This window comes from Sminthopsis crassicaudata, chromosome 3 (genome assembly GCF_048593235.1).
Source record: "Sminthopsis crassicaudata isolate SCR6 chromosome 3, ASM4859323v1, whole genome shotgun sequence".
In the NCBI taxonomy this organism is placed as follows: domain Eukaryota; kingdom Metazoa; phylum Chordata; class Mammalia; order Dasyuromorphia; family Dasyuridae; genus Sminthopsis; species Sminthopsis crassicaudata.
Genome location: NC_133619.1, coordinates 603,359,087 through 603,386,297, shown reverse-complemented (window position 1 = coordinate 603,386,297; position 27,211 = coordinate 603,359,087). Strand labels below are relative to the sequence as shown.

The following is a 27,211-nucleotide window of genomic DNA, read 5'->3' as shown; positions in this document are numbered from 1 at the left end:
TTCACGCCAGAAGCAGTAGGGAGCCGCAGCAATCTCTTGGCTGGGAGCGGAGAGCTGAGCGTGTTCTCTTGGCCGCCGCGTGCTCCACGTCAGTGCTCCTCGGCGGGATCCTCGGGGGATGCCGCACGAGGACGAGAGGTCTGGCATAGGCCCCAAGAGGCGAGGCTGCTGTTCCGGGGGAAGGGGGGGACTGTTAAGAAGGGAACATCATCTCCAGGAAGTGACGCAGAGCAGAACGGCTCCGGCGGCCGGAGGTAGCAAGAACCATGGCCGAGGCGGAAGCGGAAGGATGCTCCCTGCTGCTGCCACCAATGCCCCCTCAGGGGATGGCGGAAGTGGAGGCGGCCGACGAAGCAGCGATGAAACAGTTCCGCGGAAGCGGCGCTGGCGGCGGCAGCGGGGTCGTGGGCATGGACGTGGAGCGGAGTCGCTTCCCTTACTGCGTGGTGTGGACGCCCATTCCCTTGCTCACGTGAGTAATCCTCAGAACCCCCCTCCCCGCTCCCCAGCCATATTCCGGCTCAGCCTCTGGAGCCCGGAGTGAGAGCTGTCGGCCCCGCCCCCATCACTAACCCGGCCCCGTTGTTAGTCCCCTAGCGCCTCACGAGCCTGGCTCCGCCCCCTCCAGCCCCTCCAGCTCCGCCTCTGTCTGACTTTAGCCCTGGGTGAAAGCTTTGCCTTGGAGAAGCTCGTGCCCCGTTCCCCGCCCCCATTGTAACAGCTCTGCTCTCTGGTGTGAAGCTGGCCCCGCCCTCTGAGCTGTCCGAGAGCCCAGCTCCGTCCCCCCCACCCGTTCTCACAGCTCCGCCCTTTGCCTGTCCCTCTGCGGTCCGTGAAAGCCGCTCCCACCCTTCGCCCGCCCCCCCCCCCACCCAGCTTCAGTCCTGTCTCTTCCCCGCGCTGCTCACCAGCAGCCCCGCCCTCCTCGGGTCACCTGTCCTAGCTCCGACCTCTGTGGTCTCAAAACATCTGTGGCTCCGCCCCCCAGAGTCCTGGAAGGAGGGCAGCCCTAGCCTTAGGTGCCCCTCCTTGCCTGAGGCCGCCCTCCCAGGTGGAAATTGGACTGGAGAAAGCTGGGGTGGGTTTTTTCTGCTTGTGACTCTTAGGCCTTGATGACTTTGGTCTCCTAACTGAAAAGGGGGTCCTGATGCCCGGGGCACTGCGCCCCCTGCAAAACGGCATGGGGGGGGAGGGGATGAAGGACCACCCTGACTCCCGGGCTGAGCCACCCCGGCTCTCCGGCTTCCCCCGGGCCGGCCTTCCGAGTGCTCCTTCCTGGGCCCTGGGGCCTCCCCTCGGTGGCCCCCACCCCGTTAGGACTTCCCTGCCTGGGGCCTTTGGGGAGAATCCCAGCCTGGAGGGGGAGAAGGAGACCAGGACTGCTCCCTGAGGCGGCGTCCGTCTGCAGCTCTTCGGGCGCTCTCCACGGCAGCCCCGGCCCCAGCGCCTCGCTTCCCAGCGCAGGAGGAGGGATGCCATGGGAGTAATAACTGAGTCCGAGGGCTTTAAAGCCCGCAGTCTTAGGCTCTCGCTCCGCCATGACCAGTGACTTCCAGATCCTTGGAACCCGCGCTGTGGGGCTTTGGGCCCCAATGTGAGCAGCCTGCTGGAAGGCGTGGCCTTGGACATCCCCGCCTACTCCCCACGTTCAGAGCGGCCCCCCTGCTCCCCCCTTGCCGGGGCTCTGGGGGACACAAGAAGCCTCTCCCTTCGAGGCCCCGGCCCCAGCTCCTCCGGACTCCCTTGCACATCTCGTCTCTACCTCTCACCCAGCCCCCAGCCAACTCTCCTCTGGCATTGCAGCCGCCTCCCTTCTGATCTCCCCCCCAGGCCCCTCTCACTTTTATCCCAGCTGACACCTGCATTACCTCTCCTGTCCCTTCTCTGTGATCCTTGGGTTTTCTGGGCAGAAACATTTGCCACATCCTTCTCCAGCTCATTTTTATAGACGAGGAAACTGAGGCACACAGGGTAAAGTGACTGGCCCAGGGTCCCGCAGCTAGGAAGGGCCTGAGGCCGGATCTGTTCTGAAGAGGAGCCTGCCTCAGGCCCTGCTCTCTGTGCCTGTGGCGCCCCCTAGCGCCCGTCGGGTGGTTCTGGAAGAGGACCAACCTCCCTGTGTTGGAGGGGGGGGGGGGCTGATGTGACACAGGGGGGCGGAGCGCTGGCCACAGGCTGGATGGGGCAGTCCCTCTGAACAGTGGGGATGAGCTCTCCAGCTCGGCGCCGTGTCCGGCCTAGTTCACTAGGCCCCCAGAGCAGCCTTCTCTGACACGCCAGGCTGGCCTGTCCCCGGCGGGGGTCTCCCACAAACCCAGGGCACGGCGCACACTGGCTGTCCCAGAATTCGTCTCCTCACCTCCCCCCGCTCCAGGCAGCCTTCCTGCTCCTCCAGCCTCCTCCCCAGATAGCGAGTCTTCTCCGTATGTTCACAGACACGCACGTTGCCTCCCCGTTAAGGCAGGGACTGTCCCTTTGCCTTTCTGCCCCCAGCCTTGGCACAAGACCTGGCCCAGGGAGCGCCTCAGAGGTGCTTAGTGAGTCAGAGGGCACCGGTATTACCCCCTTTACAGACAAGGGGATGTGACCTCTGAGACCCACAGCGAGGTGGGGCCAGGACCAGAGTCTGTGTGCCCTGTGTTGAACTAATTGCTCTCTCCCACACCCTGTCCCTCTGTTGTTCTGATAGCAGAGAGGAAGATAAGCCAAGGGATCCTTAAAGAACCCGTCCCATGATCTTCCTCCTGCCCTTTCAGGCCCAGCACATCCTGCTTGCAGCTTTCCCTAACTCCCTTTTGTGGCTGGTCCACGCTTCCCCTTCCCTGAACCTTGGATGTGGCTCTCTGTAGACACACTGCATCTCCCACCCCCGCCCAGAGCTGAGACTCTTGGAAGATCATATGCCTTTGACCTTGTATCTCCAGTCCCAACACCAGTCCCGTACCCCTGGGCCCTTAAGGAATGCTTGTTGAATCCAGCCGCACTTTTGTCTTGCAGGTGGGTTTTCCCCATCATTGGCCACATGGGCATCTGCACTTCCACGGGCATCATTCGAGACTTCGCGGGCCCCTACTATGTCTCGGTGAGTTCCCCAGGCCTCCATCCCTCTAAATCAGCTGATCTCTGTGCTTGGCTTCATGTCACAAAGATGAACCTGCAGTTAGCAAGCCTGTTTCTTTCCCCCTCCATTATTTGATCCTAGCACCAGCACCTCTTGTCCCAAGGGCATCGTCCAGGGAGTCAGAGTGGCCAGTGGTCATTTCAGCGGCTCTCTTCCTCGTTTCTCTTCTCTGGACCCATTTTTCTCTGAACAGTCATTTCCATCCCCTTAGGGATCCCTTCACAGCAGAGCTTGCAAAGGCAGGAGAGGAAAGCATGAAAAGCCACTTACAGGGCATTTGATTCCAAATGTTAAATGAAGGTGTGGAGAAAAGTGTTAAGTGTATTGGGACCCGCTCTTCCCTGCCCTTCCCCACTTACAGATTTAGAGTTCTAGGTAATCGCTCCTTCACGTCTCACTGAAAAATGGAGGTGATGAGATCATGGAGTGGTGGGCATTGTAGGGAACTTAGAGAATTACCCTTTAGATGCAGGTATGAGAGGAAGACTAGTGTGTGTCCGTCAAGAACAGGAGTCTCAGGGCTCCCGAGGGTGATGGTCTTACATCTCACCAGGAGGAGGCACACTTACCGGCATGGGTCTAGTTAATTATGAAGATCATATGGCATCATATGCATTGGCCCTTGGTCCTCGCATCCAGTCAGCTTCAGTCAGGCAGTGGTGAGGGAGTGGGCTTGGGAGCAGCTGGGAAAGAGCCTTGTCCTCCTCCTTCCTCAGCAGCTCCCCCATCAGCCAAGGAATGGCTCAGCCATAGAGTGATGGTGTCTGTGGCCACATGGGTGCTAGGGACCCCTCCCACTACCTCTTACCATCTCCAGTAACTGGTCTTTTTGATTTTGGGCTAGTTCACAAGGACCCCTTTTTTTTTCTCTTGAGGACACGAGATACTGGTCTCCTCTTCCTTCTTTAGCACTCTTAAAAATGCTTTCGTTTTTACTATTGTGTGGGCCCCACTTCTCCCCCCAGAGATCTAGACTGCAGTCACTGGCCAGAATGACAAGATCCCCCCCTTAGACCTAGAAGAGACCTCAGATTTATCTAGTACTTCCTGCATTTGGCAAAAAACTTCCTCTGCCGGCCACCCAGCAGGTGCCCATCTGTGAATACCCAGATGCTTCCAGAAATGGAGGCTCACCGCTTTGTAGGACAGAGCATTCCACCATCAGAAAGGTGTTCTCCTTTTTGAGCTGGAATTTCTCTCCCAGTAACGCTCATCTTTGAATTTTGGAAGGATTATTGCTGCTGACAAAGACAAGGCCAGAGGAAGAAAAATTAAACCTCAAGAGGGCTTCTCCCAGGGCCCAACAGAGGAGTTTCCCTCCCTGCTGCTTCTTGTAGGCATTCTTCACTCTAGCCTCCTCATCCCCAGGACCCCAGCCCCCTTCTCCTTTCCTCCTCTCCTCTCTGTTCTCCAAGTTAGGAGGCCTAGGCCAACCCTCCTGTCTTTATACTCTTTTTCTACAGTCAGTGACAATGTTATGTGACTTACAGAACTATGGTACTTTCAGTGCCCACATGCCTGTCCCATTTGTCCTCGGGGACTTCTTCCTTTCCCCTTAGGCCTTGACCTAGCCCTGTAGCACCGGGCTGGGATGTCTCCCCTCCTGATCCACAGAACTCGAGCTGTTGTTTGTCCCTCTTGGCCGTATGTGACGTTCTCTTCTCTCCCCACAGGAAGACAATATGGCCTTTGGAAAGCCTGTGAAGTAAGTGATTAAAAACTTAACCTGGAGGCTGGGTGTACCCCACATGCCCCAGCAGGGAAGGTGTGGCCAGAGTGTGTCTGCTTCCCAGAGCAGGGGGCAGAGTCTGCAGCAGCAGTGACCCGCAGGCTCCCCTTGCTGCCATGCTAGAGGCCTGGAGCTCGGTCCCTGAGATAACCTTCATCTTCCTTATTCATCGGAGGAAGTGCTGTTTCTACCCACGGCCTTAAGTTTGAGGGGAAGGGACCACACAAAACTGGCTAGAAGTGGGTGGTAGATGCCCATGGGCCGAGAGGGCTTCGCATTCAGAACTTCCGGAGGGACCTGGCACCCACATCCAGAGGGACGAGACCAGCTTCAGGGCCCCTGGGGATTGTGTTTGCATCTTCATTTCTCCATTGCTGAGCTCCCTTGTGGTTGATTCAGTGCAAGTGCCATCCTCTTCACAGACAGGTCCTTATCCCGACAGGGGAAGCCAGAGGCTTGTGTCCTTTCCTGCTGCTAGGGCCCAGAGTCCTTACCTGCCCCCAAGTAAAGCTGTCTTTGCTTTGAAAGCTTATTGGGATGAATTGTGGACTTAGAATAGAGGTTCTGGGGCTCTTCAGGAGAGAGGAGGATGTGTTCCCCACCCAGTCCTAGTCATAAAGGCCTTAGTCCCCCATCTCTCTCCTTCAGACCAAAATCATGGCCCTGGGTCTGCCCTGATTCATACTGGCCTTTGGAGGGGCAGGTGAAGGCAGGGACTCCACCCTCTCAGAAAGAGTGAGCTGGGCAGGGTGATTGGCTGCCAGGGCAGCCTCAAGTGGAGAAGAGGTACAGTTAGCCTTCATGATGCTGGAGCCCCATGGGTCCTTCTCCCCACAGATACTGGAAGCTGGACCCCTCCAAAGTGCACGCCGGCCGGCCCAACGCCTGGGACACGGCGGTCAATGAGGCATCAGAAGAATATAAGCATCGCATGGTAGGTGGGAGGGGCGGGGGCGGCCCGGGCTCCCGACTTGTCCCCAGGGTCGGCCCCTAACGCCTCTGTCCCTCCCTCCTGTAGCACAACCTCTGCTGTGACAATTGTCACTCCCACGTGGCCCTGGCCCTGAACCTGATGCGCTACAACAACAGCTCCCACTGGAACATGGTGAAAGTCTGCTTCTTCTGCCTGATCTATGGGAAGTATGTCAGGTGAGACCAGGCTCTGCCCCGCCCCCTGGGGAGAAGGCCACTGGCTGGGGGACAGAGGGTGGGAGCCTCTGCGGCCGGCGGCTTCTGCCCTCAGTTCTGTGCAGTGAGCTGTGGTGAGCAGTTAGTATTACTGAGATTGGCTGAATGACCTTGGGAAATCACTTCCTCTCTGTGTCCTTGTCAAGAAAACTGGGGCAGTCTTCTCTTCTCAGGGCTGTGTCAGGGAAAGTGCCAGGATGAAGACGTGTGCTCTCCCCCATGCCGACACCAGGGGGTGCTGTCTTAGCTCGGAGGCCAGGGACGGCCCCCACACTCCCTCAGAGATCATCAGACCCTTTGTCCAGGAATGGATCTGCCAGCCTCCCATCTCCTGGGGCAATTCCAGGAGCTGAATGTGAACCCTGCTCCTCCCCCCAGTCTGGGCCTGACTGGACAAGAGAGTAGTTTGCGCCCCTGGATTTCCAAACCCCCAGGAGTGCTCCCAAGTTGCAGCCCCTCCAGAGGCAGCCAGAGGGGGCTTATTTGGCTGTCTGTGAGCCTGGAGCTCCGAGGGGGCCTTAGAAATCTGAGCAGTGTGGTTGTCTTTGGTCCCACTGCAGCCAGGGAGCACGGGGATGGGTGTACAGAGGCAGTCCTGATGGCTTGGACAGTGCCTTACAGCCAGTGAAAGTACTCTCTGGCCCAGGGAGGGTCAGGGAGGGCAAGGACCTTGTCCAGAGTCAGGCCCAGGCTAGAGGGCAGAGGCCGGACTCACACTCAGCTCCTGGAATTGCCCCTGGAGGTGGGAGGCTGGCAGAGCCCAGATCCATTCCTGCATGATGTCTCTGATAGTCTCTGAGGAGCCCAGGAGCCGTCCCTGCCCCCTGGCATTGGCATCCGGGGGAGAGTGCTGGGTGGGAGAAGGTGGGGCTGCCCATGAATGTCAGCCTCTACAAGCCTAGCCTTGTTCCCGCTACCGGGGAAACCTAAGACACGGGCCCTTCCTCCACAGCCCAGCCCAGCCAGCCCCTGAGCTGAGGAACATGTCCCAGAGTGCAGTCACACACACGCCCGCGCCCTTGCCACTCCCCATGCCTGGGCTGTTTGCTTCCTGGTGTCTTTGTCGGAGACCCTTCTCAGAGCCTCCAGTCATGACAGCAGGAGGCTGAAGGCCCACCGAGGGCCGTCCCTTCCCCCTGGCTCACACAGCAAGGCCTCAGCCAGAACCCGACCCTAGTCCGCACCCCAGCCCGCTCTGCTGAATTCCCCCCTGACAGCTCAGGGCCTGTGCACCCCGGCCCTTCCTGGGGAAGCCAAAGCCCAGGGCAGTCCGCGGACTCTGGCCAGGCTAGCATGGGACAGTGTGAGGGAGTCAGGGGTTCAGGGAGGTTTGTTGTCCAACATCCTGTACTGCAATCAGCCTTCATCACAGGCTAAGAGGGCCCGGCAGGAGACCAAGATGGGGGCCTGGGTCCCTCCTGCTCACTCATCCTTGTTCCCTTCTGTCTCTCCCATAGTGTCGGGGCGTTTGTGAAGACCTGGCTCCCCTTCGTCCTCCTCTTGGGCATCATCATCACCACTGCCTTCGTCTTCAACCTGCGGTGATGGCTGCATCTCCAGCTGGCCCGGGAGTCTGGAGGCCCCGGCCGGAAGGAGGCTGGGCCTGGCGTACCCACTCTCCCTGCCCCACTGTCCCAGAGCGACGCAGGGCCGAGACTCACACCTCCTTCTGTCGCAGATACTGCTCCCTCCCAAAAGTAGCAGAGCTGCCCGTGAGCCTGGAGCCAGGGTCCTTAGCAGCCAAAACTCGAGACAGATGCTGATGCTGGAAGGGGCCGGGTCCTCCTAGCTCTGTTTTAGCCCAGCCAGGGCCCTTTGTCTTCTCCCTACCCCCTGGTGGAGCAGCTGTCCTCTCCTCACCTTGTGGGGGCTGGCTCTCTTCCCAAGGCCAGAATCCTTCCCTCCCCTTCCTGACCTTTCCCACTGAGCCCTGTAGCCTGGCACAGCCCGCCTCTGCCCCCATCCCAGGCTCCCCAGGCCTTTCCTTCTCGTCCCTGTCTGGGGAGGGACAGAAGGGCTGGCACAAATTCAGTCACTCTAGCCTAGCTGAGGCCCAGTGTTAGCCAAGGTGCCCCAGCAAAGGCAGTAGGTCAGGGCCTGTCTTGGGGAATGAGGTGCCCTGGCCCTCCCCCAGACTAATAATCTCTGGTTCCCCTTCTCTGCCAGGAGTAGGTAATGAATTGGAAGGGTTGGGCTAATAACTGCTACGATTGCCCAGAAGGGGAGCAGCAGGTGCCCAGCCTCCATCCCCTCCTCAGAGGCATGGGCTCCACTCAGGTCCCTCCCCTTGCTCAGGGCCTTGCCCTCTAATTTAGTGCAGAAGATGGTCAGCTGACCCTACTTCTCCCCGTCTGTTCTACCATGGAGGGAGATGTGTTAGCAATTCCTGGTCCAAGCAGGAAGCCCCACTTGTGCAGGCTTACAGTTCTTCTAGTAACCCCGGTGTGAGGGCAGGAGGGCCGAGCCACAGTGGGAACTCCAAAGGGATATGGATCATTATGCCCAGTGCCACACTGACCAGCCCTGAGCCTCCTCGAAGGAGTACTCCGGGGGCTCTCCTCGCTGGGGCACCTCTTTTCATGTTATGTGATTGGGGCCTGGTCCCTCCAGTCCCCTGCCAAGCAGATCTAGCCTTCTGTGTCCCTGACCTTCAGAAGGAAAGGGGGCTCACCAGGCAGGGCCAATAAAGAGCCTTGACTCCAGTCTGCCTGGTCTTTTGCCCTTCCTTGCTCCTGAGCCCATGACCCCTGGGTCTCTCCAAGGTTCCTCAGGAGCCTGAGCCCTCCTGTCCGAGACAAGACAGAGGCCTGGATGGGTGAGGTCTGGGGCACCTCTTAAGAACAGAGGAAGTATCCTCTCTCCCGCCCTCCCCTCCCCCCCACCCACATAATATATGCTCCTAGTCCACCCCTGACTGGGGGCTGAAGTACAGTCTGAGGAAGGAGTCTTAGCTCCATAGAGGCCTGCGGCTTGTGTTATCAAGTTGACAATTGAATCTTCTCCATAACGTCTTCTCTATAACATCTCTGCCCAGGTCCTCTGGCCTCTGCCAGAAGACTTCCATGCCAGGGAGTTCATTACCTCCTGAATTTGGCCCTCCCCATTTAGATGGGTCTTGTTGAGCCACAAGCCAGACGGGGCCTTGAGAGAGCTGGAAGAACTGGACTCGGCACACAAGTTGACTGTCCTGGCTGTGGGACCCAGGCCTAGTCCTGCCACCTTCCAGTGACCCAGACAACTCAGAAGGGGCTGCCAGGGCTTGGAGGGAGGGAGCTCCCTGTACTGTGGCAAAGACGGCTCCAGCCCCTCTCCTTCCTTGTTGGGAGCCTTGGGTAGGACACCCTTGAAGATAGCTGTCACGGTCCCCCTAAGTCTCCTCCAGGCTAAATGTGGCCCTCAACCAGATGTTTGCTTTGAGAGCATTCTTCCCTGATGTCTTGGCTGTCTTGTGCAGAGTCAATATTCTTCCAAAAGGTGGGCTCCAGAAGGCCTCACAAGTCCTGACAGGATTCCGGTGGGGCCTAGGGGATTGGAGGGGCTGGACTAGCATCCTGAAACAGTGTTGGGAGCAAGATCACACCTTGGGTTTGGTGCAGGACTGAGCGTTCTAACCCGGACACCCCAAAGAGGCTCAGTCAGCCAAGGATCTGACCAACAATTAGGCCCTACCTGTCCCCTGCTCCCTGGGGGCTTTCAGCCTCCTTTGGAGCCACAAGCCACAGGGAAGTACATCATTAATATCTACATTTGTTGCCTGTAGGTGTTCAGGAGGATGCGTAGAGCTTATGGCTGGACAGAGGCTGTGATCTAGGCTAGTAAAGGTGAAGGGGAGGACATCCCAGATCCCAGCGAGAGCAAAATGGGGGAGGCAGGAGAATGTAGGGCGGACTTCTCTCAAGGACATGTTGGAGCTAGTTTGGCTGGAGCCAGAGGCCAGAAAAGCAGGTTAGAGCTAGCGATGAGCTCAACTCTATTTAAATTGTCAACTCACTTGAAAATATACCTGACTGACCTTGAGTCAATTACTTCATTTCTCGCCGACACAGTTCCCTCATCCGGAAAATGGAGGGATTGGACCAGGTGACCTTTGCGGTCTCCTCCAGTAATAAGTTCTGAGAATCTGTGAGCCAGCTGCCTTACAAGGCAGGAAGCTCCCCCCCCCCCACTGGAAATATTTGAACAGAAACTAAGCCTAGAGTGGTTGAGGGGTACTGGGGGGTATGTCTGGTAGTGGTCTGGGTCCTTTGTCCCCGAAAATGTTACCGTTAGCTTATAGTAATAGGCTGCCATCAACAAGGAAGTGATTAACCAGCCCTGTGTTTAAAAAGGATTAATTACTCTGCCCTTGTGTACAGGAAGGACTGAGGGAGGTGAGCTCCAGGAGAAATGGTGAGGAAGCTGTTGAAATGGTCCAGATGAGGGAGTGACCCACAGGTGGAAAGTTAGACGTGTTCAAGCATGTTGGAAGGAGGGCAGCAGTCTGCTGGACAAGCCTGGGAGACAACTGGTCCAAGGATAGTTAACCTGGAGAAGACACAGTGTCCTGAGGGATGCTGTCCCTGCCATAAAGTATTTGGAGGTTGTTCCAGAAGGATCAGATTTATTCTGATTTATGTTCCAGGAGGAGAACTAGAGGAAAAATTAAAGGGAAATAAATGTTCACTGTGGGGTGGAAGGTATTCTTAATAATTTTATGAGAGTAGCTGGGGGCTCAATGAATAAGCCCCAGCCCTGAAAGTCAGGAGGACCCGAGTTCAAATCTGATCTCAGACACTTAACACTTCCTAGCTGTGTGACCCTGGGCTAGTCACTTAACCCCAGCCTCAGGGGGGAAAAAAACTTTGTGTTCAGTCATGTCTGACTTCACGACTCCATTTGGGGTTTTCTGGCAGAGATCCAGGAGTGGTTTACCATTTCTTCTCCAGTTAATTTGACAGATGTGGAAACTGAGGCAAACAGGGTTAAGACATGGCTAGGAAGTGACTGAGGCTGAATTTGAATTCAAGAAGATGAATTTTCCTGAGTCCAGGCTGGGCACTCGATTCATCCCATCACCCATCTTTCCCTTCTTAACAACCAGAGCAGTCCAAAAGGCCTCTCCATCACTGGAGGTCTTCAAGGGGAGGTTTAAGGACCATTTGCTGTTTCCTGCTCAGATATCAACCTGGAGGGCCTCCTAAGTCCCTTCTAACCCCAACATTCTGTGTCAGGAGATGGAAGGAGCAGAGTCAGGAAGGTGATATCCATTCTGCTCGGGCAAGCTGGGTGAGAAGCAGTTTGGAAACAAGGTCATGGATGGTGTGGGCTAGAGTCTGGGTGGAGAGAGGAGGCAGAGGGTGTGACCCGGGGAGAAGTGGGCCCATCCATGGGAGTCTAAGAGCTGCACTGGGCGAATGGATGGGAGGAAAACATCAACGCTTTGCCCCCTTCAGGAAGGATTTTTGAGGTGAGAAGCGTGTGTGTGTGTGTGTGTGTGTGTGTGTGCACAGGGGCCCCTCTCCCATTGATCAGGATCTCGAAGCTTTATCCAAGGACTTCAGTGAGAGCAGTGGTGTGAGATATTAAGCTGTGGGTAGGAGACTACATGGGCACAATAGACACAGGGACTGTTTTTTGTTTGTTTGCTGAGGCAATTAGGGCTACCCAGGGTCACTCAGCTAGGAAGTGCTAAGTGTCTGAGGCTGAATTAGAACTCGGGTCCTCCTGACTTCAGGGCTGGGGCTCTCTCCACTGCGCCCCCTAGCTGCCCCCAGGGACTGTTAGGTATTGTGAGGTTTGGCGTATCCTGGTGGTGAAAAGCTGTTTGGAGGGCTGCCTGAACGTGAGAGAGCTTGAGGTAAAGGCTCATTAGACATCATCTGGCCCACCTCATTTTACACATGGAAGGGACTAAGACGTCTGCAGGATCAGTGTAGAAAGGATGCCAGGGGTTCTAGAATTCAGAGCTGACCTGGCCTTCTATTCCAAGCCCCCGACTCTGCAGATGAGGAGCAGGAGAGGATGTAATCTCTGGGCCCAGGAAGGAGCGGGAGGGCTTTTGATGGCAGAACTTCCGGGTTAGCGGGGACAGCAGAAGCCGTCTGCGCCAGAAAAGAGATCCCCTTCTACTGACAAATGGCCAGAAGGAGCTCAATTTAGGAAAACCTTGAAGGACCAAGCTGCTGCTATTGACTCTGTATGTTTTTCAAATCCACAAGACAAAGGAACTAAGGAGCCGATGGAAAAATTTATTTCCAAGTCAAATAATAGCAATAAAAGTAAAGAACAAATCTTTTTTTGCTTCAGGTGACTAGTCTTTCCAGCATTAACCATCACCAGGAAGGGAAGGCCCATCACACCTGTGTTCCTTTCCCTGCGCCCACTGCCTGGGAGAGGGAAATGGCGTCAGTCGGGGCCCCTCCAGAAGGAAACACATCGTGTCCGGAGGCGAGGGAGGCTTGCCCTGCGCCCACTGCGATAACAGACCTTATGGGTGGGGGTAGTCCCTCTCCGAGCTGCTCCCAGAGGCGCAGGCGGCTTTAGGGGACCTCTGGTGGCGAGGGTGGGAACTGCAAGGAGGTGGGCGCGGTCTTACTGACTCCCTCATTTTTCCAATAAGGGAACTGAGCCTAGATAAAAATGATGGTTTGCTCCATGTCACAAGGCAGTGACTGAGCCAGACCTAGACCTTCCTCCAAGTCCGCTGGCTCCAAATTACTGCTCTTTCTGTGACCTCCCGCGGTTCAGTCCTGTCCCACTCCTTGTGGCCCCTTTCCGGGGTTTCTTGGGAAAGATACACTTCCCTCTCCAGCCCATTTTACAGATGGGGAAACTGAAGCAAACAAGGTGAAGCGGCACAGCTAGGAAGTGCCTGAGACCAGATTCGAGCTCAGGAAATGAGTCTTCTTAACTCCAGAGCCAGTGCTCTTATTGCTGTACCCCCAGCAGCGTCTTCACCCCTTACAAGTGAGGCTCCATCCTACCTTCTTGTGGGAAGACATCTCTGGGCGTCCCGCAGTGAGCTCCCCGGGGGGTTCCAGCCACTCAGCTCCCACCTTTGCCTATAAATCATAATTTTAAGGAGGTGATAAGGGAGGGGAGGGGAAAGGAGCTGTTTCACTTCATGTTCTGCCCAGTCTCTGGGGGCACATCTAGGAATAATCTAAGGCTTGGCAAGGGTCAGTGCTGTAAAACTTCCCATGCGTATGCTTTGTAAATAAAAAGTTTTAATTTAAAAATCAATGAATAAAAGGTATTAAGCATTTGTTGGGGAAAAAGGGGGGGTACAAACACTTGGCCAGGTTTCTGATTGTGCTACCAAGGAGCAGGCAGGACGAGGCCCCGGCTGCCCGTTTCCCAGCCGAAGCCACGGAGGCCCAGAAGGATGAAATCATTTCCTCCAAGCCCCTCAGTAAGAGGGGGGAGGGTCAGAAGGAGGACCCGTGTGTCTGGGTTTGGGCCCCACCTGGCCGGACAGCCTCGCGGGGAGCAGGGAGTCCAGGCTGGGCAGGAGTAGGCTCCAGGCCCGGTTTTGCAACAGACTCTGTAGGTGTTTCCTCCGCCCCAGGTTGAGTCAGCCTTAGAACTCAGTGGCTGCTTCTCCCTCTCACAGATCTGGCTGCTCTGCCTCCCCTGGCTCAGAGAAATTGGGGCCACCTCAGCGCGGAGCCCCCCAGCCTGGATCCTGACAGGTAACGCCCCCGGGCGGAGGGGACCTCCAACAGAGGGCCGTGCCCATCTTTAGGCAGGGAACAGGTGGGCACTTTTCCGTGGCCACCCTAGGCCGCCCACAAACTTTGGTTACCCCTTTTCTCCGGAGCAAGCAGAGCGATCCATCTGGGATGGGGGCCCCGAGAGTGCCGGGCCCGGGCTGGTCCAGACAGACACATGCGCCTGGAATTTCTGCCCTCGAGACTGCAGGAAGGGGGAACGGCTGGGTTGTTTATCTCACCTTCTCTGAGCTGGAGGAGAGGTAGCTGGGGATGGAGAAGCCAGGCAGGTTTAGGCTCACAGAATCCCCCCAAGACGCACGTGCCCCCCCGGCTTGTGGTAGGCTCTGGCCCCCAGCTTATTAAATTATGAGTTGTGACCCCCTACGGGTTTCCTAACTGAATATAGGGGGTCATGAACTGATGATTTATTCTCAGCCAATGTTTGATTTCTACACCCATAACTATATCCATGTACCTGGAGTCACGTAAACATGTCTCAAGCCCAAAGGGGTCGCAGGTGGAAAAAGTTTAAGAAGCCCCGCCTGGCCCCCAAAAGCCAGGGATATGTCACAAGCAAAGGCGTACGCCCAGCCCAGCTCTCGGCCACACACAGCTTCACGGCCGTGCCTCTGCGTACATGTGGACGTCCACAGAGGTCCACACCGGAAACGTGGCCACCTCACACGCGTCCCACACCCGGGAGTGACGGGAGACCCCCAGAACTGACACACAGACACACAGCTACCCAACAACAGAAGGGGAAGAGGCAGACACAAACAGCCCAGACATTCATAAAACAAACGGCACAATCCGCTATGTGCACAGCCCAGGACTGCCCGGGGCCCAGAGGCCCTTCTGGAGCTCCCCTGAGGTCCCCCCTCCCCGGCCCAATGTGTCCATATGTTTAACTTTCTCCCCCAGGGCACAGTAAATAGCACCTGAGCTTGTCTGGATTTCCTAAACGTTCCTGCCCCATCCCTTATCCCTCACCCCTTCCCTTACTTATAAAAGAAACTTTTCTCCTTTTTAAAGAAATTCTCCCTTCATCCTCTCCTTAAGTTACTGCTCCGCCAGCTTCGCCATCGGGGGCCTCCAGCACCTCCCAGCCATGCTCTGGGGAGGAAAGAGCAAGAGTTGTGCTGGGGCTGAGCCAGGGAGCTGGGCTGAGAGTCCCTCCCCAGAGAAGCGAGCAAGGGGAGGGCACCCAGAGCCCCGGTCGTGGGTGCTGATTCCGGCTGAGGGGGGTAGGGGGAGAGGACACAGGACAAGACCAGCCGCAGTCTCCAGCACAGCCTGGAACCCTGGGCAGCGAAGGGGAGGCCAGGAAGCCTTGCGAGGATTTTGTGGATCCCGGGACCCACTTTGGTGCCCAATTCTCCTGCCTGTCCGAGACTCATTCCTCCTCTCCCCCCTCCCCTGCTCACCAAACAAATGCTTTCTTCTGGGATGGGGGCGCTGCCTTGGTGCCCACCCACCCACTCTGAAGGAGGTCTCGGGGCCAAGTTCTGCCGGGCCTCGGGGCCCTGCCATCCACAGATGGGGCCTAGGAGGGAGGAGGGGGAGCAGGCTTGGAGTTTGCTGGAGTGAGTCCTGGGCCAGGGCTGGGGGTGAAGGTACGCGGTGGGTGTGGAAGAAGGGTGGGGAGGAAGTTGGGGAGGTTGCCTCATACAGGAAGGCAGAGGCCAGATCAGGGGAGAAGTAGGGGGCCAGCCAGAGCGTTCCGGGTGGGGACGGCGGATGTGGGGAAGAGGATCGATGTGTGGGCCTACTGTACGCGTGTGTGTACAACCCGTGGCCGGGAGGGTGGGCATCTGTGTGCTGCACCCACGCCGCCCCTGTGTGGGCCAGCCGTGACATGCGGGGACTTGCGGGCTCCCTCTGTGGCCCTGCCCTGTGTCTGAGTGGGCTTGTGCCCTCCTGCCAGACGAGCACCTCTGCTTGTCTGTGTTTCTGTACATGCACGTGGGCACTCTGTGGGAGGTGTGTAGTCCGTCCTCTGAGTCCTGGCCTCTGGCTGCTCAGGCCACCCAACCGACCCTCTGTACTGAGCCTCTCAGCCCCATTCCTGCAGAAGCACAGACTCGGGGGCGGGAACCAGGAGGGCACTCAGGGAGAAGTACTGCTGAGGGATGGGCAAGGCTCAGGCCTGGACCCAGGGGGCTGATCTTTGGACAATCTCCTTAGGGAAAAGCTGTCCGCAGGCAGCCTGGACATCGCTACTGACTGATGTCACCAAGGGTGCCTAGGACATCAGAAGGATCCCTCTCCTACCGGTGGTCCTGGGGCTGCTCGGCGCTGCCATCCCATGGCGCATGAAGTGGAGGCAGACACGTTGCTGGATCTCAGCTTCCTTACCGAGGAGGAGCAGGATGCCATCGCCAGTGTCCTGAGCAGGGATGCCCGTCTGCGCCAGTTGGAGGAGGGGAGAATCAGGTAAGGGTGGAAGCAAGGAATAAGGAGGGCAGGGCCCCAAAATGGATGGAATAGAACTGTAGCTTCGGAGAATTAAAGGGCCGCAAGGAACCTTAGAGTGCAAGGTGTTAAAGGTACTTAGAACATAGAATGTGAGCCTAAAAAACCTCAGAACACAGAATATCAGAGTTTGGAGGGGTTTTAGAACAGGGAATGTCAGAGCTGGGAGGGCCCTTAGAACCCAGGAGGTCAGAGCTGGGAGGGCCCTTAGAACCCGGGAGGTCAGAGCTGGGAGGGCCCTTAGAACCCAGGAGGTCAGAGCTGGGAGGGCCCTTAGAACCCGGGAGGTCAGAGCTGGGAGGGCCCTTAGAACCCGGGACGTCAGAGCTGGGAGGACCTTAGAACCCAGGAGGTCAGAACTGGGAGGGGACTTAGAACCTGGGAGGTCAGAGCTGGGAGGGCCCTTAGAACCTGAGAGGTCAGAGCTGGAATCTTAGAATCTGAAAACATCTAATAGCAGAGCATGTCAGAGATCAGACCATAGCTAGAATTCAGTAAAGGATTTCAGAACGTGTAATGTATCCTCATGGACAAGATGCAGAGATGTGAGATCAATGATCACTCAGTTATGAGAATTTGGGATTCAACAAATGACCCACATAGTAGTCATTAATATACTGATGTCAACTTGGAGCAAAATCTGTAGAGAAATATCCTCTGGGATCTGTTCTTCGTTGTCCAGGGCGACTCAACATTCTTATCAATGATTTGGATGAAATTATAAATCGATTAATTTGTCAGACTGGTAAATGACATGAAGCTGGGAGATATGGGTAACATGTCAGATGGCAGAGTCAGGATACCAAAAGGACCCAGCAGGCTGCAATAATGATCCAAACCTAATAATGTGGAATTTCATATGGATAAAAACCAAGTCCTGCTCAGGTTCCAACCATCAACTGTGTAAGCATAGCATGGGGGAGATATTTCCTTGTAGGGAATTCTCAGTTGAGGAACTATCTGCAACAAGTAAGTCAAACAACAAGCATTTATTGAGTGCCAACTATATGCCAGGCACCATGATAAGCACTGGGGGAAATAATGAAAGGCACAGATAGTGAGGTCCAGTCTAAATGAATCGCTGTAAGTACAATCAGTGTAAAGGTGTGATATCTGCAGGATAAATTGGAGGGAAGGCAGTAACTTTAAGGGGAACCAGCTTTCCTCTTTTACAAGGTGAGCCTTGAGGGAGATCAGGGAGGCAAAGATGGGAAGAGAGAGAGTTCCAGTTCTCATAGAGTTGGCAGCTGGGATACCTTAGGTCAGGACCAGGCAGGAGACTGGTGTTCCCGGATCACAGAGCACATGTCCAGGAGTAAGGTATAAAAAGACTGAAAAAGTAGGAGGGGCTTAGCTGAGGAAGGGCTTTAAAGGCCATAAAATGGGGATAATAACAGCATTTACTGGGGAATGAGGGCGTTCTTAGCACTTAGCACCATGGCGCATAGTGGGTGCTAAATACAGATTACTAGTTGTTGTCATACAGAGAACTCTGTGATGTTTTATCTGATACTGCAGGCAATAGGGGGCCACTGGGGTTTATTGTATAGGGAGGTGACACAGTCAGACTTGAGCCTTAGGAAGATGGGTCTGATGAGTGAGTAGGAGAAGAGGGACATGAGCGATGTAAGTGGATTGGGGCCCCTTTGAGTCTGAGATAACACTGAGAGGTACAAGCATTTCCCCAGGCTCCCAGGCCAGGATTTCCTACAGCTCTCTAGCCACTTTCCCAGTTCCCAGTGGGTCTTTAGAAGAGGGGTTGAGCTTGTCCCATTGAAGTCCAGAGGGGAGCAAGAAACACAAGCTGCAGAGAGGTCCTTCTAAGCTGCCCTGGGAGCTATCCAAGGTGCTGCGGGCTGCCTTGGCAGGAGCAGATTTTCCATTATTGGAGGTCTCAAGCAGAGATATGATGATCCCTCACTGGATATGGGTTGTAGAGGGCTGTAGCTCTTAGGGGCTGTAATTCTGTAAGTAATTAATGAGTATGACTGAGGAAAGAAGGCTTGGGAAAGAGAAGAGCAGGCTGAGGGTAAAGGGCATGGGGGATTGCAGCTGATTAGGGAGAGTTGCCAAGAATCAGCATCAATCATTGCCCATGTTGCCATCTCCTCAGCAAGCTTCGAGCATCACTAGTGGACCCTGGGCAGCTAAAGATCCTGACAGGAGACTGGTTCAGAGATGCCCGCTCCCAGAGGCACCGCCATGCCCGCCTGGGCTCTGACCTTGTTCGAGCCTCCATCCGCCGGAAGAAAAGGTCCAGGGGTGAGGAGCTGTTGCTCCAGGGACTAAACGCCCCTAGGAGTTTCCATTTGGAGCCCCCCTACCTCCCTACCCTACCCCTCTGAACAATTCCAGTCAGAAAGTAGGCCCCAGCCTTGTGGGTCTTGGTGCCCTGCCATGTGTCCCCTGATTAGCCTGGCACATAACTCCTGTTCTTTTCTGGTCTTTCTCATAGCTTAGCATGGTCAATCTCCTGGACACTGTGTCACCCACCTACATTGTCCCCGTTAACTTCCACCCACTTCTTCCTTGATCTAGACATAAGGGGCAGAATGTGTCTTCTGGGAGGACTGCCCAATGGGTGCAAGGATTCTGGGGGTAGGGAACACTGAGGCCCTTACTTTGGCACAGGTGAGCCAGAGCTGGGGAGTGAAGGAGAGCCTGAGGAGGTGGGCTCCAGGTAAGCAGGGAAAGGAGCTTAGGGGATGCCATATGGGGCACCAATGGGGCTGAGAATCCCAGAAGACCAGAATCCTTCCCCTGACACCCTTTTCCCTGCAGTCTCAGGCTCTCCTTGGAGGTGCCCACCCCAGAGAGGGACAGTGAAGCTGAGGTGAGTAGGGAGCTGGGAGAACCCCTGGATGCAGCTGTGGTAAGTCGAGCACAGTTTAGCAACCCAGTCAAGCAGGAGGCCACTACCCTGGGCTGGGTTTGGACTTTTGTGGGAGCCCAGAAGGATTGAGCCTATAAGGCCCTGAGTCAGGCTCCTGTGAGCCTCCCCTCCCACAAGCCTTAGGTCAGCCCTGGCCTGAGGGGGAGGCAAGTGAGCTGTTCAGTGAGAGTGGGAGGAAGCAGCTCTAGAACAGGCTAAGCTGGTCCCACAGCTCAGTTTTCTCAGCCCCACCCTTAGGCTCAGGACCTGGGCACCAAAGTTCAACCTCTGACCCCCCATTCTTCACTCTCTCCTCCTCACCCCCCAATCCTCCCAGCCTTCCTCTTCTCTGTCCTTCCAGGCTCCAGCCCCAGCCTCAGTTGAGGAAGAGCCAGGCTCCCAGGACCAAGCAGGTAAGCAGTCTTATGTGGGGAGAGGGCCTGAGCAAGAAATACTGGGGAAACAGGCAGGTCTGATTGTTTTTCCCAATAACAAAAGAAAAATGCAGGCAGCTTGGCTCAAAGGAAGAGATCTTCACTGGGAGTCGGGAGATGGGATTTTAATTCTGTCACTGATGCTCTGTGACCATGGGTAAATCACCTTTCAGGAACCCGGGATGTCAGAGCTGGGAGGTTCTTAGAACCCAGGAGGTCAGAGCTGGGAGGGCCCTTAGAACCAGGAGGTCAGAGCTGGGAGGGCCCTTAGAACCCAGGAGGTCAGAGCCGGGAGGGCCCTTAAAGACTGTCAAAACTGAAAAGGCACATAAATATAATAAATATAAATAAATGTGGAGAAATTGAAAGCCAAAGAGAGAAGGAAAGACTCCATTTATATATCATCTACTCCATGGGTAGACACTGTGCTAAACATTATTTCCCCCCAAATATTATATCATTTGATCCTCATAACAATGCTGGAAGATGGGCCATCTTACAGAGGAGTGAGTAACTGAGGGCTGAGGCTGGATTTGAATTCAGGCCTTCCTAACTCCAGGTCCAGCCCTCTATCCATTCTATCAGTAGCTGCTTCCAGAAGGTAAGTAATGTATCCATGGCAACGGGAAGAGGTGGCTATAAAGTCAAGGCTAAAGCTTGGCTCTGGCCAACCACAGTTCCTGTTCTTCACCACTGAAGAACCTATTGCCTTCCTCAAACCAATGAGAGATGAGGACAAGAATATGATTAGCCTTTTTTGTGCCATGGACTGCTGGCAGTCTGGCGAAATTGCTGGTCCCTTTTCAGAATAAGGTTTTTTCATGCATAAATTAAAATAAGAAGATTGCATTCTAAACATTATTTAAATTATTGCCAAAATGTATATTTTTAAAATAACAGACCAAAACAAAAACTCTGGATTTTGAGGGGTTGGTGAGTCTCAAGTTAAGAACTTCTGAACTAGATGGATTAAGGCTTTTCCCAGCTTTAATTTGTTCTGAGGTAACTTTTAGGTAAAATAATCTATGTTTTAACTGTCGATAACTTAGGATCTTGGACAGCTAATCAGTTAGCATTTATTGGGTTGGATCTTAGTGCAGAACACCTTGTTGGGGAGAGATACAAAATTCAGATATGATTCTGTCCTCTCCGCTTGAGGGCCCTCCCAGCTCTGACATCCCAGGTTCTAAGGGCCCTCCCAGCTCTGACCTCCCGGGTTCTAAGGGCCCTCCCAGCTCTGACATCCCAGGTTCTAAGGGCCCTCCCAGCTCTGACCTCCCGGGTTCTAAGGGCCCTTCCAGCTCTGACCCCCTGGTCTATCAAGGAGATAAGACACTAACCCACCTGCACAATATGAAGCGATAAAGGCTTGGAACTAAGAGGCAGAGTGATATGGTGCAAGAGCTGCAATTAGAACCCGGGATGTCAGAGCTGGTAGGGCCCTTAGAACCCAGGGGGTCAGAGCTGAGAGGGACCTTAGAACCCAGGGGGTCAGAGCCGGGAGGGACCTTAGAACCCAGGGGGTCAGAGCTGGGAGGGCCCTTAGAACCCAAGAAGTCAGAGCCGGGAGGGCCCTTAGAACCCAGGATGTCAGAGCCGGGAGGGCCCTTAGAACCCAAGAAGTCAGAGCCGGGAGGGCCCTTAGAACCCAGGGGGTCAGAGCTGGGAGGGCCCTTAGAACCCGGGAGGTCAGAGCTGGGAGGGCCCTTAGAACCTGGGATGTCAGAGGTGGGAGGGGTCTAGAACCCAGGGGGTCAGAGCCGGTAGGGCCCTTAGAACCCAGGGGGTCAGAGCCGGGAGGGCCCTTAGAACCCAGGGGGTCAGAGCCGGAAGGGCCCTTAGAACCCAGGGGGTCAGAGCCGGGAGGGCCCTTAGAACCCAGGGGGTCAGAGCCGGGAGGGCCCTTAGAACCCGGGAGGTCAGAGCCGGGAGGGCCCTTAGAACCCGGGAGGTCAGAGCCGGGAGGGCCCTTAGAACCCAAGAGGTCAGAGCCGGGAGGGCCCTTAGAACCCAGGATGTCAGAGCCGGGAGGGCCCTTAGAACCCAAGAAGTCAGAGCCGGGAGGGCCCTTAGAACCCAGGGGGTCAGAGCTGGAAGGGCCCTTAGAACCCGGGAGGTCAGAGCTGGGAGGGCCCTTAGAACCTGGGATGTCAGAGCTGGGAGGGCCCTTAGAACCCGGGAGGTCAGAGCTGGGAGGGCCCTTAGAACCCAAGAGGTCAGAGCCGGGAGGGCCCTTAGAACCCAGGATGTCAGAGCCGGGAGGGCCCTTAGAACCCAAGAAGTCAGAGCCGGGAGGGCCCTTAGAACCCAGGGGGTCAGAGCTGGAAGGGCCCTTAGAACCCGGGAGGTCAGAGCTGGGAGGGCCCTTAGAACCTGGGATGTCAGAGCTGGGAGGGCCCTTAGAACCCGGGAGGTCAGAGCTGGGAGGGCCCTTAGAACCTGGGATGTCAGAGCTGGGAGGGCCCTTAGAACCCAAGAAGTCAGAGCCGGGAAGGCCCTTAGAACCCAAGAAGTCAGAGCCGGGCGGGCCCTTAGAACCCAAGAAGTCAGAGCCGGGAGGGCCCTTAGAACCCAGGGGGTCAGAGCCGGGAGGGCCCTTAGAACCCAAGAGGTCAGAGCCGGGAGGGCCCTTAGAACCCAGGATGTCAGAGCTGGGAGGGCCCTTAGAACCCAAGAAGTCAGAGCCGGGAGGGCCCTTAGAACCCAGGGGGTCAGAGCTGGAAGGGCCCTTAGAACCCGGGAGGTCAGAGCTGGGAGGGCCCTTAGAACCTGGGATGTCAGAGCTGGGAGGGCCCTTAGAACCCAAGAAGTCAGAGCCGGGCGGGCCCTTAGAACCCAAGAAGTCAGAGCCGGGCGGGCCCTTAGAACCCAGGGGGTCAGAGCTGGGAGGGCCCTTAGAACCTGGGATGTCAGAGCTGGGAGGGCCCTTAGAACCCGGGAGGTCAGAGCTGGGAGGGCCCTTAGAACCTGGGATGTCAGAGCTGGGAGGGCCCTTAGAACCCGGGAGGTCAGAGCTGGGAGGGCCCTTAGAACCTGGGATGTCAGAGCTGGGAGGGCCCTTAGAACCCAAGAAGTCAGAGCCGGGCGGGCCCTTAGAACCCAGGGGGTCAGAGCTGGGAGGGCCCTTAGAACCTGGGATGTCAGAGCTGGGAGGGCCCTTAGAACCCAGGGGGTCAGAGCCCCGAGGGCCCTTAGAACCCGGGAGGTCAGAGCTGGGAGGGTTCAACTACTAGTGATGATTGTGAAAGGAAGGAAATCAGCATTTATTAAGCATTGTATGCCAGGTGCTTTGCAAATATTATTTTGTGTGATCCTCATGACAATCCTGAGAGGTGGATGTTATCCTCATTACAGTTGAGGGAACGGAGGGAGAGAGATTAAAGGATTTATGCAGTTACAAGGGTCCTGAGGTAACATTCGAATTCAGCTCTTTTTGACTTTGGCGCCCCCTAGTGTCCCTGGGCTGATCAAAACCCCTCGGAGCAATAAATCAGGCTTTCTTTTGTTAGTCCCTGTAATGGCTGTGGTGAAAGTCCTTTGCAGGTCTTAAGTTGGCACCTACTTGTCTGCCACTATTATGCGCCGTTTCTAACACCCAGTGGTCTGGAGCTCCTTCCATCTCTGCCATTCCATGTTTGGAGGGTTCTCCCCTGTCTGACATTCTGGGTTCTAAGGTTGTAACTGACATCCTGTGGTCTAAGGTTCCTCCCTGTTCTGACAGTCCGTGTTCCGAGGTCTCTCCTCAGTTCTAAAATTCTGTGATAACAAATACCTACCGACCCTCCCCATCCCCTGCGAGTCTATGAACTCCTTTCCCGGTCAGAGTGTCATAGACGTGCAGACATTATCACGGGATAAGTCTCTGTGTGCGTGAAGAGCTGGAGTCAACAATGTGTTAAACGCTAGGGATTCAAAGGCAAAAAATCCCACAACTTTCCAGGTGAGCGCCCAAAGGCCGCCCCCCCCCCCCCCCCCCCCCCGCCCCAAGCACTCGCTCGTCTCTGTACAAAGCTTGCCCTAGGTGTTCGAGGAGGGACTCTCTCCCAGCTTTGGAGACGGGGCCGGTGTTCACTCTGGTTTGGAGGGAGAAACTGCGGTGGGATGGGGGTGGGGTGTCCCATGGCCTGCCCTGTTCCCTGTAGCTCCAGGTACTGACCCCGGATCCGGTGTAAAGGGCTGGGAGGAGGTGGTGAAAGAGGAGAAGGAGAAGCAGGAGGAGGAGATTAGTGCCGGAGAGGTTCAGGAAGCGGAGCCGGAGCCGGAGCTGAGGCCAGAGCGCGAGACCCTGGGGCAGGAGCCCCGCCCTCCCCTAGTTCAGGTAGGCCGGACGGCCTCTCGCAGCTTTCCCAGCCGGCTGCTCCCAAGATGCGGAGCGGAGACCACGGCCTGGAGCACCTCTTTCCCCTCCACATTCCCGGGCCTCAAGGCTCGGGATTCTCAGCGGCCCCAAGGAGGGAAATTCGTACCCCCAGAACCTCGGAGTTGGGCCCCCTCAAGGAAGGGGCCGGGAGCTTGGGGAGAAAGGGCGGGAGTGGAGGCTATTCCGGGAGGGATTTGGAGAGGGGGCCACCAGTCTGGGGACGGCCCCCCTGCCCCTCACCATTCTCTGTCCCCCTCCTCAGGATGAGCCGGGTCTCCAAAGCTTGGAGAACGGCGAGGAGGAATCCTTGGGCTCCCCCCAGCGGGGCTCCGCCCCCCCCTTCCACCGCATGCTGAGTAGTAGCTCCTCCGTGTCCAGCCTCAGCTCCTCCACGGTAAGGGCGGGACAGGGGGTCCGGTACCTTGGGGAGGGGCTTGAGGACTACCCGGGCCCTTGCTCACCCTCTGCCTGGCCATGATAGGTGGTTTTTTCTGGGTTCCCTCCCTGTATCGGTACCCTGAGTCCCCTAGGCCCGTCCCCCCGCCACCTGCCCCTGGACGTGGCTGAAAGGTTCCGTCCCCTCCCGCGTCTCTCTGCGCGCCGGGAACAATGACGTGGCCCCGGTTCCGTGCCCCTTTCCCACTTTTCCCGTGACCTCTCTGGGTCCCTCTTTCTTCCATTCCCGTGTCCCTCGGCCAGTGACATGTGTGCCCCGTTCCATGCCCCTTTCCCTGCCTGTGCCCTCCCCGGGTCCCTCCCCCCGCCGGGCCCTTGAGGAGCCCCTGACCGCCCGCCGTGCCCGCAGCTGAGCGGCAGCCAGCTGAGCCTGTACAGCGAGGGCGAGGCGGGCTCGGTGCCCGTGCGCGGCTCCATCCACTTCTCGCTGCTCTACCAGCCGGTCCCCGGGGAGCTGAGGGTGCAGGTGATTCAGTGCCAGGGGCTGGCCCCCGCCCGGAAACGCCGCTCGGACCCGTGAGTGGGGGCGGGAGAGGCTGGGGGGCTTCGGCCCGAGCCCGGGCGGGCCCTAACACCCCCCCCCCCCCACTGCGCCCTCTCCCCTAGCTACGTGAAAAGCTACCTCCTCCCAGACAAGTCCCAGCAGAGCAAGCGCAAGACCGCGGTGAAGAAACGCAACCTGAACCCGGTGTTTAATGAGACCCTGCGGGTGAGGAGGGCCGAGGGGCGGGGCCGAGGAGGGGAGCGCGGGAAGCTGACCAGGAGGAGGGGAGGCAGAGGGCGGGGCCAGAAGGGTGGGGCCTGGCTGAGGGGGCGGGGAGTGGTCAAGGCGGAGACCTACGAGGGGGCCTGACCTAGTGGTGAGACTTGAAAGGCTGAGGAGAGAAAGAGGCGGAGTTTGAAGGTTTGGGATGGGGGCGGGGTGTAAGAAACTTGAAGCACGGGTCAGAGCTCTCTGTAGGAGGAGCCAGAGAGGAAGGGCGTGGCTTGGGGCGTGGCTGGAGCTGCCGGCAGCCTATCATCTTAAACCTCCTCTCCCGCTCCCAGTACTCGGTGGAGCAGGCGGAGCTGGGCAGCCGCGTGCTCCACCTCTCCGTGTGGCACCACGAGAGCCTCGGCCGCAACCTCTTCCTGGGCGAAGTCGAGGTGCCCTTGGGCACGTGGGACTGGGCTTCCGAGTCGGCCTGGCTGCCCCTGCAGTCCCGGGTAAGGAGGCCCCGGCCAGCAGCCCTCCCGCCCCCGCTCGCCCAGCCTGGGTGTGGCTCCCTCCCGAGCCCTCTCCCCTCAAGTTCCTTCCATCCCCCAGTCTCTTGAACGACCGCTCCCCACACTCTCTGTGCACGCCGGGCTGAGCTTTCCCGGTCCTGGGCCTCCATCCCGGCCCGCCTGATCGCCCCCCGTGGGACCCTCCCCTGTGCCTCCTCTCAGATGCTCCCCTCCCCCACAGGCCCCGCCGTCCCCCGACGGGCTCCCGAGCAGGGGGCAGCTATCTCTGGCCCTCAAGTTCATCCCAGCCGGAGCAGAAGGTGAGGAAGGCCCCGCCGCAGACTCCCCAGCCAGGCCAGGACCCGCCCCCAGGGCTCCCAAGGGCAGCCGCTGGGACCCTTCCTCGGCTGGGGGGGTGGGGAGGGAGCGCCGGCGGTAAGCGGAGATCTGTCTCCTGTCTTGGGACTGCAGGTGCCGGGCTCCCTCCCAGTGGGGAGCTGCACTTCTGGGTGAAGGATGCACAAAACCTGGTCCCCTTCCGCTCGGGATCCCCGGACTGCTACATCCAGTGGTGAGCGGCACCCCTCCCCCACTCTCCACCCGCTGCTTCCCAGCCGTCCATCAGCCCTTGCTGGACCCACTTCCCCTCTGTGCCTCCAGCTCAGTGCTGCCTGACGACAGTCGAGCCAGCCGCCAAAGGACGAGGGTGGTCCGCCGCAGCCTGAGCCCGGTCTTCAACCACACCATGGTCTATGACGGCTTCGAGTCCTCCGACCTGCAGCAGGCCTGTGCAGAGCTGTCCCTCTGGGACTCTGGCACCCTGGGCAGTCGCCTGCTGGGAGGCACCCGCCTCAGCCTGGGCACCGGTGAGGACAAAGAGGAGGCCAGACGCACTGATGGGGGCACCCAGAGGGAAGTCTGGGAGGCAGTGAGCACGGGAAGGAGGGTGCTTGTGGGGTGAACGTGCTTCTGGAAGGCTGACGGTGTGTTTGGGAGAAAGTGGTCCTGGGGCCAGGGGTCCGGTGGAGAGCGTGTGCGGAGCAGAAGGCCTGAGGTGATGTCAGCTCATCCTACCCCTCCCCCACGTGGCAAAAGTGCCTAACACCACACCCGAATTTGGGTGAGCACCCGATTGCTGCGTCAGGCAGTGCCTGCCCATGAGATGGTGCCTTCCTTCACCAGGCAGCAGCTACGGGCTTCAGGTACCATGGATGGACTCCACCCCTGAGGAGAAACACCTGTGGCAGATGCTGTTGGCCCGGCCTTGCGAGTGGGTGGATGGACTCCTGCCCCTCAGGACCAATCTTGCACCCAGGACATAGCTCTGCCAGCCCCTGCCAGGTGCTGGGTCAGGAGGGGAGTTGGGTGGGGAAAATAAAGTCACTACCGTAGTCTAAAAGGCCCTGGGGTCTGCTTGGGGGGCCGAGGGTTCTGGGAGGGTCAGATTCTCTCCAGTGGGAAACAATGGCCACAGGACTCTGCTTCCTGCACCCTTTGTGAGGGGCAGGAGAGTCCCGGGGGGGTTGGATCTCCATGCTCAAACTCGGTCACTTTGGAGAGGTTGGCCACGGGGACAGCCTTTGCCGCTGTCCTCTTCTGCTCTCAGCCACAAGTGCCTCCTCTGCCTTCTGGCCTCTGGCTCTGGTCTGCTGGGACTGTCCCTCCTTGACTACTTCTGTGCA

The 27,211-nt window shown here is 57.2% G+C and overlaps 2 protein-coding genes and 1 long non-coding RNA gene across 9 annotated transcripts; 2 read left to right on the top strand and 1 right to left on the bottom strand.

The window, feature by feature from the left end:
* Nucleotides 1-8,740, top strand: TMEM222 (transmembrane protein 222). The gene is made up of 6 exons (XM_074305681.1): nucleotides 1-472; nucleotides 2,998-3,082; nucleotides 4,795-4,826; nucleotides 5,688-5,784; nucleotides 5,869-5,999; nucleotides 7,496-8,740. The coding sequence occupies exons 1-6, from the start codon at nucleotides 267-269 to the stop codon at nucleotides 7,581-7,583; spliced, it is 639 nt and encodes a 212-aa protein (XP_074161782.1). The 5' UTR covers nucleotides 1-266; the 3' UTR covers nucleotides 7,584-8,740.
* Nucleotides 8,741-12,245: 3,505 nt separating this feature from the next.
* LOC141563904 (uncharacterized) lies at nucleotides 12,246-15,336 on the bottom strand. The gene is made up of 2 exons (XR_012488534.1): nucleotides 15,154-15,336; nucleotides 12,246-13,078 (listed from the first exon to the last, which is right to left on the bottom strand). It is a non-coding gene; the product is annotated as an uncharacterized LOC141563904 (long non-coding RNA).
* SYTL1 (synaptotagmin like 1) lies at nucleotides 13,577-26,928 on the top strand. Of its 7 annotated transcripts, none has more exons than XM_074305676.1 (15): nucleotides 13,577-13,708; nucleotides 15,914-16,162; nucleotides 18,315-18,463; nucleotides 18,833-18,881; nucleotides 18,983-19,034; nucleotides 19,435-19,486; nucleotides 23,650-23,825; nucleotides 24,130-24,261; nucleotides 24,673-24,839; nucleotides 24,930-25,032; nucleotides 25,371-25,529; nucleotides 25,771-25,849; nucleotides 26,001-26,100; nucleotides 26,190-26,395; nucleotides 26,712-26,928. In XM_074305676.1, exons 2-15 carry the CDS (start codon nucleotides 16,035-16,037, stop codon nucleotides 26,849-26,851), a joined length of 1,692 nt encoding a protein of 563 aa, XP_074161777.1. In that variant the 5' UTR covers nucleotides 13,577-13,708; nucleotides 15,914-16,034; the 3' UTR covers nucleotides 26,852-26,928. The 7 variants fall into 7 exon arrangements, with proteins under 7 accessions (XP_074161777.1, XP_074161776.1, XP_074161778.1 ...); XM_074305675.1 differs by having other exon boundaries at nucleotides 19,411-19,486; XM_074305677.1 differs by having other exon boundaries at nucleotides 18,983-19,073; nucleotides 24,763-24,839.
* The last annotated feature ends 283 nt before the right edge of the window (nucleotides 26,929-27,211 follow it).

What these genes read in the sequence shown, in the direction of transcription:
- TMEM222 (XM_074305681.1), top strand. Translation starts at nt 267, where the DNA reads ATGGCCGAGGCGGAAGCGGAAGGATGCTCCCTGCTGCTGCCACCAATG. An exon ending in GCCTTTGGAAAGCCTGTGAA is followed by an intron (nt 4,827 to 5,687) that starts GTAAGTGATTAA and finishes TTCTCCCCACAG; the next exon opens with ATACTGGAAGCTGGACCCCT. An exon ending in ATCTATGGGAAGTATGTCAG is followed by an intron (nt 6,000 to 7,495) that starts GTGAGACCAGGC and finishes TCTCTCCCATAG; the next exon opens with TGTCGGGGCGTTTGTGAAGA.
- SYTL1 (XM_074305673.1), top strand. Translation starts at nt 16,035, where the DNA reads ATGGCGCATGAAGTGGAGGCAGACACGTTGCTGGATCTCAGCTTCCTT. An exon ending in TTGGAGGAGGGGAGAATCAG is followed by an intron (nt 16,163 to 18,314) that starts GTAAGGGTGGAA and finishes CCATCTCCTCAG; the next exon opens with CAAGCTTCGAGCATCACTAG. An exon ending in AGGCTCCCAGGACCAAGCAG is followed by an intron (nt 19,487 to 23,649) that starts GTAAGCAGTCTT and finishes TGTTCCCTGTAG; the next exon opens with CTCCAGGTACTGACCCCGGA.